The sequence below is a fragment of the Salvia splendens genome, chromosome 6, assembly GCF_004379255.2.
Source record: "Salvia splendens isolate huo1 chromosome 6, SspV2, whole genome shotgun sequence".
Lineage (NCBI taxonomy): Eukaryota > Viridiplantae > Streptophyta > Magnoliopsida > Lamiales > Lamiaceae > Salvia > Salvia splendens.
The window spans coordinates 65,806-75,995 of NC_056037.1; the positions used below are offsets into that span (position 1 = coordinate 65,806).

General features: G+C 42.9%; 2 protein-coding genes across 2 annotated transcripts; one reads left to right on the forward strand and one right to left on the reverse strand.

Annotated features, from left to right (window-relative positions):
* The first annotated feature begins 1,349 nt into the window (after positions 1-1,349).
* Positions 1,350-1,796, forward strand: LOC121807819 (cytochrome P450 71A8-like). The gene has a single exon (XM_042208161.1). It carries the CDS (start codon positions 1,350-1,352, stop codon positions 1,794-1,796), a length of 447 nt encoding a protein of 148 aa, XP_042064095.1.
* A 721-nt stretch (positions 1,797-2,517) lies between these two features.
* Positions 2,518-4,819, reverse strand: LOC121806277 (cytochrome P450 736A117-like). The gene is made up of 3 exons (XM_042206265.1): positions 4,503-4,819; positions 3,858-4,446; positions 2,518-3,310 (listed from the first exon to the last, which is right to left on the reverse strand). The coding sequence occupies exons 1-3, from the start codon at positions 4,781-4,783 to the stop codon at positions 2,711-2,713; spliced, it is 1,470 nt and encodes a 489-aa protein (XP_042062199.1). The 5' UTR covers positions 4,784-4,819; the 3' UTR covers positions 2,518-2,710.
* Positions 4,820-10,190: the final 5,371 nt, after the last annotated feature.

Genomic DNA, 10,190 nt, shown 5'->3' on the forward strand with positions numbered 1-10,190 from the left:
CCTAAAGGGAGTTGAAAAAAATCAAGCAGCTCTACAAAGGCAGGGGGAAGAGGGAAACGAAGCCCGCATTCCAAGCCGGCTTCATAAACGGTGGCGTAACCCTCCGGCGGCGAGTCAGCCCTATGAAGGTCGTCGGGAATCGCAACCTTCCCCCCAGGAAAAAAATATTTTTCGTGTAGGGATATCACAGTATCCTTACTCAAGATGCTGTGAAAATACTCTACGGTCTTTTCCCCGGATTCTTTCCGGCTAGAAGACCCCTTATCCCCTTTCCTACCGCTACCTGACTCAGAAGAAGAAGAAGAAGACATAGTTCTTACTCTTTGAAAGTCTGAAGAAATTCTGAAGAAATTCTTGAAAGCGGAAGGAAATTTTTACGCAAAAGAGAGAGAATGCAGAAGAAGCAATAGCAAAAGTGTTCAAATGATGAAGAAAGGACGTATTTATCAGATTCGGAGAAGATTTCAAAATCATCGCACCGTTTCGAATCCCACCTTTTCAGGATTCAACGGCCGGATTTTACTGTCGCATTTAATGCAGTCACGCGCAAGGCACGTCCCCTGACGTCAGCCTTCCCCGTACCTTTATCCAGAATGCCGAAGTGACTCGCTTCGCCGAAGTGATTCACTTCGCTTTTCGGGGGGGGGGGGGGGGTAGTGATGGGGTACGTACTAAACAAGCCCAATAGCAGTGACGGCCCATCAGCCCAAAGCCCAAGGAAGAGTATCAGTTCGGCATTACCAAAGAGTTCGGCCCCAGCCTACAGCTCGGTAAAAGCCGACCAATCAAGCTCTACTCTCAGATTGGCAAAAGCTGCTCGGCAATAGTTCAGCAGTTCGGTCTCATCATTCGACCGAACTGGGAGATAGTGGTGTCAACTCATGCAGGATCTCATGCAGGATAGCGGACCAAACAAAGAGATAGTGGACCCATGCAGGATCTCATGACCTCCACGACATCCACGACCTAATTACTGATGATGTAAGCCACGACCTAATTAGTGGTGATGTAAGCCACGACCTAATTAGTGGTGATGTAAGCCACGACCTAATTAGTGATGATGTAAGCCACGACCTAGTTAGTGGTGATGCAAGCCACGATCTTAGTTCAATGTATAAATAGAACTTAGATCAGATAGACTAGAGGGGAGAGCGCTCTAGACATCAAATATCATATAGCAAGTCTGTATTTGTAAGCTGAAAGCCAGATCAAGCAATACAATCTTGCCCTCCTTTCTTCCCGTGGACGTAGATTTACCTCAGTAAATCGAACCACGTAATTCCCTGTGTCGTGATCTATATTTTTTACCCGCATTCACTACCATCAAAAATTCGTCCACCCATCAGGTGATGTCGGAACTCTTACAAAACCCTAGAGTGATGGAGAAGCAGCAATTCGAGGTACGAGGAATCACAAAGCAGGACCAAGAGATACGAGATGGTGATATAGAGAAAATGTATTATCTCAAGGCTGTGATCAAGGAAGCCATGCGTTGCCACCCACCCTTCCCATTACTCGGGCCTCGAATCGTGAGGGAAGACGTGCGAGTCAAAGGCTACGACGTTGCAGCCGGAACAATGGTGATGATAAATGGGTGGGCCATCGGGCGGGATCCCGCTTCCTGGGACGAACCTGACAAGTTTATCCCAGAAAGATTCTTGAATTCTTCGATTGACTTGAGAGGTCAGGATTTCGAGCTTATCCCCTTTGGGGAAGGGCGAAGAGGGTGCCCCGGGATCACATTCTCTATTGTTGCTATAGAGATTGTGATAGCAAATTTGGTGCACGAAGTTTGATTGGAAATTACCTAATGGGGAAGATTTGGACATGAATGAGATACCTGGGATGGCGGCACATAGAGTTGTTCCACTTCTTGCACTTGCCTTTCCGATTAGTGAATAGTATAATTCGGAAGGCTAGCTCTATCAATAAGTTTCAGTTTTATAGATTACTTCATGTAAAGTTTGTGTACGCGGTTTATCTATGTATAAAGTTTTGTTTATAGAGTTTGGTTTAATTACTTGTCTATAGTTATGTTTAACTATTTGTATCCCATTTGTTTTTAAGTGATATACTACGTTTGTAAGTACATATTACTAAAGTGTCTGATGGGAGGCGAATAAATTGGTGTAACCAAAAGATATGCATACGTTTAATTTGTATGCATATCTAGAAGAATAGTTGGTGTGATAATTTATTTTAGGATAAGGGGTTGTATAATTAATACACGTACAGTTATGTCCTTTTTATTTATAAATTGTACTAATTCGTATCCAACATGATCGAGACATTTTGTCAATACACAACAAAATGATTGAATAATGCACATTAATAGTGTTTGGCAGGTGCAAACTTATGTGTAATGGGTTGTCTAATAATTGGCAATTATTTTTTGAGAATGTATTATTTGGGAACTGTGCATGCATGTAATAGTACATTCTTATAATAAAAAAAATGTTTTCTGAATAAATCGAAATATTAAAATCGATTATATAATATTGTTAATTCAAGGACATATATAATCAAATCATTATTTATTTCATCGAGTACACAACAATTAATGCTCTATATATGGGATCATATTGTTTATGCGTTGCAATTATGATCGAATGTAACTCCTAAAGTAACAATTAATATTTCATGAGATTAAAACATTTTTCACCCAGCAAACCATAAACACAAATTTAAAACACAAACACACATGAAAATACTATGCAACCACAGTAGCAACTGCATGAAGAGGGACAACCCTATGTGCAGTAATCCCAGGTCCCTCATTCATGTCCAAATCCTTTCCATCAGCCAATTTCCAGTCAAATTTGGCCACAATATTAGCCACCAACAACTCGATAACTGCCATCGAATACGCAATCCCCGGGCAGCCTCTTCTCCCGGCACCAAAAGGTATCAACTCAAAATCAGCACCCTTAAAATCTATAGAAGAATTCAAGAATCTCTCTGGCATAAACTTGTCTGGTTCGTCCCACAGCTCAGGGTCCCTCCCTATGGCCCAAAAGCTAACCATCACCACTGTCCCTGCCGCAACGTCGTACCCCTTTACCTTCACGTCTCGAGTGGCTATCCTTGGAAGGAGAAGGGGAAACGGCGGGTGCAAACGGAGACTTTCTTTGATCACGGCTTTCAAGTAGTGCATTTTGTCAAAGTCATCATCTGTTATGTCTTGTTTTTGTCCGATGATTCCTCTCACTTCTTCTTGCAGTTTTCGCATGGCCTTTGGATGCCGGAGGAGTTCCGTCATCGTCCATTCCAGTACCACAGCCGAGGTGTCGGTCCCCGCACCAAACACATCCTAAAAATAATATGTGAAATTTTTGCCATTACACTTTTATTTCCTTATCTTATAGTACAGTTATACAGTAACACTATATCCTATGAAAAATCCCATCAATAACATTAAAATTAGTCCAATATATTAACGCAACTTAAAAAATACTAGACTACCTTTTTTGTAACCAAAAACATAACAAACTAAATTTCAGCCATCAATTCCCAATAAATTACTAATAATCCTAGCAAATTAAAGAGTATCAAATACTCCATATAAAACGGCTTACCCAAAGTCATAGCTATCAATGCGTTTGATCAATATTTATGGTAGTATCATTCAATACAAGTTTTTGCTATTATTTCATTGTAATAATATTCAAAATGAAAAGAAGTTTTGTAAGATGGTTTAATGGACAAAACCCAGTACACAGTCAAATATCTAGATTGAAGCCATATCTAGTAGTTAGGCTAATTATACTTTTGTTGGTATATGAAGACATTATCTTATCTGATAATTAAAGCTAGCAAACAAACTGTGAAAAAATGATTAATAGAGTTGGAGAAGTTACCAAAATTATAGCTTTAATGGTATCCCAATTGGTGGAGACATGATGAGTGTAAATCTGAAGCAAGATATCAAGAAAATCAACTTCAGTTTTGTCCTCGAAAGAGTCCCCCATGGCCAGATTCCCCAACCTCTCTCGAATGACAGCCTCCAGCACTCCATCCAAACCAGCGGCAATCCTGTCGACCTTTTTATCAAACCCATTGATACGATCGATCCAGCGGAGGCACGGGATGAATTCTCCGATGCTGACGGCCCCCAAGGCCTCGGTCATCTCCATCATAAGCACGAGGAACTCCTTCCCCTTGTCGGACTGGCTGTATGTCCGGCCGAGAGCCGACCTACACACCCCGTCGTAGGTGAAGTTGAAAAACATATGGCTGAGATTAACCGGTTGTCCAGAAGATTCTCGAATCTTCTGTACGAAGAGGGCGGTTTCCTCCTCCCGGATGGGGCGGAAGGATTGAACCCTTTTGTTGCTCAGCAGTTTCAGGACGAAGTGGCCCTTCGCCTGGCGCCAGTACTCGCCGTAGGGCGCGAACACGACGTCCTTGCCGTTGTACAGGATCTTCTTGTGAGCCTTGTACCTTGGCCTGCAAAATAATTTTTAGACTCACTCAAGAAAATTAATACTTACTGTACTAATCACCTGTCCGCCAAAGACAGGTCCTGGTTTTTCATGATCTCCCTAGCAGCATCCGCAGAGGAGACGACGAGCACTGGAACCCGTCCGAAGTGGAGCAACATGAGCGGCCCGTGTTTCTTCGATAGTACGAGGAAGTCGCGGTGGGGGAGGAGGCTCAGCTGGTGGAGGTTCCCCAGCACTGGAACCCCCCTAGGCGACGGCGGTACCTTCTTCCTTCCACCCCGCTTCCAAATCAACCATACTAGGATCATGGATGTCATGAATACTACTATAAACATATTCATTTCGAATTCTAATTCGAATTCTTCCTTTTTTTTTATAAATAGCTAGTCTATAAATAGGAGTACTCTATAGTTGACAATCAGGGTTTTATAAGTGTACCTACCAATTCATTTTTTAATAAACTAGCTTGCTTGTAATGTTAAATAAAAGATTTCAATCCTATCACAATGCATTGTTTGAATTTGCATAATCGTGATAGGAATAGGACTGTACCCACATTCATGATAACCAGGCACCCACAATGGGGCGCTCGATGGCACGCCCTATGCGTGCCATCGTCCTCGGGTACAGACGATGCCTCCGTTGTGGGTGCTCGCCCTAGGGTGCGCCCTATGCCCACTACCTAAGCTTCGGGCGCGGATAATGGCCTATCGTCCGCTCCATCAGACACCATTGTGGGCTCGGCGGACGATGGCATGCGTTTTTTTTAAAAAAAATTCCGAATTTTGTCTATTTAAACCTCGTTTCTCATTCACTTGTTCATACGAACATCTCGCCTCTCTCATTTCTCTCATCTCTCACATTTCTACCTCTCTCACATACCAAAATGAATCACGACGACGACACTAGTTCTAGTTCCTCGGAGTCAGGTAGTCCGACCTCGGAAGCCTTAGATGCAGCCGTTGAAGAGGCCATGGCGGAATGCTTAGTCGAAATGCAGCGCGAGGAGGCTGCGGCGGCAGCAGCGGAGCAGATCCACATGCCTATTCGATGTCGGACGGTTTTCCGACGCGACCACGCGGCAGCTCACCAACGTCTGATTGCAGACTATTTTGCCGAGCAACCACGGTGGGGATCGACCGTTTTCCGCCGCCGTTTTAGAATGTCGCGTTACCTTTTCCTCAGCATTGTCCGGACTTTGTCGTCACGTGATGAATACATGACGTATCGGGAAGATGGCGTAGGCAGACCCGGCCTTACACCGTTGAAAAAGTGCACGGCTGCACTCCGTCAGTTGGCCTACGACACCACGACGGACATTTTCGACGAGTACCTCCACGTCGGGGAGACAACAGGCCGGGAGTGCCTGAAGAGATTTTGTAGGGGAGTTGTGGAGGCCTACGGCGAGACATATTTGCGCAAGCCGACTGCCGTTGATTGCCAGGGCCTGATGAAGAAGCACGAGACGGCACACGACTTTCCTAGGATGCTAGGGAGCATCGACTGTATGCACTAGGGGTGGCAAATCGTGCGTGTCGGGTCGTTATCGTGTCGACACGATAACGACACAAACACGATAACAACAAACACCAACACGACCTGTTAAGAAAACCTCAAACACGAACACGAACACGACCCACTACCCTCAGAGCCGAACACGACACGAATCCATTAACGACACGAACCACTTCGGGTCAACACGACACGATAACAACACGTATTGGAAAGTGATTAAATATTTAAATATTTAAATGAGATATGACCATATGAGACTATGAGAGTCAATTTAATAAATATTGAAAAATAAAAATAATAAGAATTAATAATATTAAAATATTATTTGTTAACGGATAACACGAACCCGACACGAACACGATACGAACACGTATTATTAACGGATAACACGAACCTGACACGAACCCGACACGAACACGACACGACACGACACGAAATTTTCATGTCCTTAATGGGTCGACCCGATAAGGACACGAACCCAATAAGCTCTGACCCAAACCCATTAATTTCGTGCAGGTTCGTGTCGTGTTATCGTGTCGTGTAAAAAATTACCAGCCCTAGTATGCACTGGGAGTGGAAGAATTGTCCGGCGGCGTGGAGAGGCCAATTCACTAGTGGATACAAGGGCAGCCACCCGGCGATGATCCTCGAAGCCGTCGCTGACCATCGGCTCTAGATCTGGCATGCTTACTTCGGCATGCCCTGGTCGAACAACGACATTAACGTCCTCAACTCATCCACCCTCTTCACCGAGCAATGCAATGGCAATGGCCCGACCATCGAGTTCACTGCCAATAGGCGCCAATACCACATGTGGTACTACTTGGCCGATGGCATATACCCACCGTGGCCTGTTTTTGTGAAGACGATCAGCTGCCCAATTGGTGAGAAGAGGGTTTTATTTGCGCAAAAGCAGGAGGCGGCGCAGAAGGATGTCGAGCGGGCATTTGGTGTGCTCCAAGCACGATGGGCAATTGTGAAAGGGCCGGCTCGTCTCTGGTTCAAGGAAGTCATCGCCGATGTTATGTATGCGTGCATAATCATGCACAACATGATAGTCGAGCATGAAGGTGGGACCATCACCGACTGGAACGATGATGAAGGTGCATCTAGCTCGTCCAACAAGGCGACCGAGCCCCCCGCTAGAGGATTACTGACGGGCTTCAATGAGGTTCTATCTAGACAGGCCTCAATACGCAACCAACAAGATCATGCCCAGCTCATGAACAACATGATTGAAGAAGTGTGGGCATGTAACCGCCGTCGCTGAGTTTGCGTATTTTTTAAATTCGTATTGTAATGTATTAATTTTTATAAATGAAATGAAGTTTTTTTCCAATTTTTGTAGTTATTTAAATATTCAAATAAAATAAAATGCATATGGCGCGCCTTAAGGCGCCACACTGCAGGTGAGAGTGTAGGAGGATAAAAATGATGACGTGGTGGTGCATAGGGCGCGCCTTGGGTCGCGCCTAAAGGCACCTCGTTACTTATGCTCTAATAGGCGCGCCTAAGGACCCCCATTACTAATACTATAATAGTTTTTCGTTGAAACGTCAGGGTGATGCGTTCTGTATCATCATATACATCTGATAAATATAAACAAAAGTCAAGAGGAAATTTTGTTTTAAAAGCATCCCAATGAAATTGCGAATAAATAAATTTTGTTTAGTTAGATTACTATTTTAATTTAGCTATTGATCTGTTTGTTTAGTTAGATTACTATTTTAATTTAGCTATGACAGATCAAGAGACGAACAATTTCTATGCCCCCATGCCCCCCATTATATGGACTCCATAAATTTATTAATATTATTCACTATTTTTTTCATCTCTCTTTTGGTTTTAGAATCTCTTTTATATTATCAATTGTACATTAAAACTTATTGTTATTTACAAGTTTATTCATTTTTTGAAGACAAAAAAATAATATAATACAATTAGAAAATATTTGATAAACAAAATTTTCAATATGGGCAGATATTGCTGATGCCGAATTGCCGACACTCTGCGTGCCTAAAATTGTGTACACGTAGCTCTCACGAATAAGCAATTGCTGATATGCTATGACAGTTGACTTATAGTAATATTTTTATACTATTAATTTTCATATTTTTAGGAATTATTTTTGATAGCGTAATAAATTACGTAAAATTAATATTCGATTTGACATATTGAGACCAATTATATGGCTTGCAATTTAAAGTTATCAACCCATAAATGAGACATATGAAAAGAAAAATACTTATATTAATATATTGGCCATATGTCAAATTTTCTACCCAAAGTAAAGATAATTCTACCCGTATAATTTATAAAATTGTCTACTTTTTTGAGAAAGGTACGAGTATTTATATACTTTTTCCAAAACGACTGTGATAAAAAAAATACCTCAAATAACATGGAATAGATCTAATATATAGACAACCTCATCAATATATCAAGCTTGGTCTCAAACACTATATCTTACAAATCCCATCGAAATAGGATCAACATGCATACGAGCACACTTGCACAGTATATATTTAGATTTGAATGAGAGAGCTCTATATTATGCAGCCTTAGTGGCAATGCAAGAAGAGGAACTTCTCTATGGATTGTAATCCCTAGTTTGTCACTCATGTTGGAATCGCATGCCCGGTCAAAGGACTTTGACCAATAATATTTCCAAATAGACATTTAATTTTATAAAATTAAATGATATAGCGTCGATCTACGTTCGGAGTAGATGACCGTGGTATATTTATTTTCTCAAATTCGATTCCCGGTGAGTGAGAAATAATGGATTAAAGTCGTGCAAAATTGCTAGCTATTTAATTGAGCTATGAGAGAACTCATGAGATTAATTAAGTGAGTTAATTATCACACATTGAAAGTAACAAGCTTATTAAACAAGTATTTAATAAGTTGGATTATTACATGTAATAATTCTAGTGGACTAAGTTGGTATGTAGAGCCCACACGCGCGCACACCCGCCTCGCCGCGAGCCTCGTGCCCGAGCCTATGTCCGTGTCCTTGAATCTTGGCAATTAGTCTTTGGACTGTTCTTTGGGCCTGGTCGTGGGGCTTGGTGCTTGGGCTCAACCCAAGGTTGGTTCCATGTCCTTGGATCTTGTCAATTGGTTGGTCTAGTTCTTTTTAGAGCACCAACGTTTCCACGTCAGCGAGCCAAGCGGGATGACACCTCGTCAGTATGACGCGTTAAAGCCTACATGGCTGACACGTGATGAATTCCACGTCGTGAACGAACCTAGACGAGCAGCGTTTCCCGATACGTCCGTCCAAGGTCAGCCTCTCCAGCTCTCGCAAGATGAGATATAACTTGCCTTTGAAGGAATTTGGACCTTTTGAACTGAACTTTATTACTTTCGAAACTTAACACCTTTGCTGGAGATGTCGACTGAATTCAACACTGTCGCTGCCACCACCGCCACTGCAACTCCACCCACCATGTCGACCACTGCACCGGTCAACACGTAGTCGAATCCGACGATGATCCCAACCCCTGAGTTCACCTCTTCATCAACACTCTCATGGGGGTTTTCGAACCCATTTTGGCCCACTGTTGGATCCACCTCGAGTGGGTCAGTTGGTTCCACTTTTAGTGGTTCCATCGGATCCTTTATTGGATCGAGTGTTGGGGCCTTCGGGTCTAACACGGATTTTGGTTCCTTCCGGGTCGGTGCGACCATGGCGGGCTTTATGCCCAACATGAATGGTAGGGGCTCTATGCCCAACCAAGTTGTTGGTCCCGTCGGGGGAAACGGAACGGGTTCATATCATGGACCAACTGTGGGACCAATGGCACCAAGAATGATGCCACCCGCAGAGAAGCCACCAAAGTTTGGAGGATATGACTTCAAAAGGTGGCACCAAAAGATGTTGTTTTATTTAACGACATTGGGCATCATGAATTTTCTCATGGAATACGAGTCGCCTGCGCCAAGTGATTAAGAGACAAGGATCGAAGTCATAGCGAACTATGAAGCTTGGCGAAAAGGAGATTATCTTTGTAAAAATTTCATTCTAAGTGCTTTAGATGATAGTTTGTGCAATGTATACTCCGTTGTAACCACATCAAAAGAGATGTGGGAAAGCCTAGAAAAGAAGTATAGTATCTACAATGCAGCAGGTACTGAAAATGTTGTAGTAGCCAAATTTTTGGACTACAAAATGGTCGACTCCCGACCCGTCATGGAACAAGTTCAAGAGTTCCAAATGCTCATCCACGC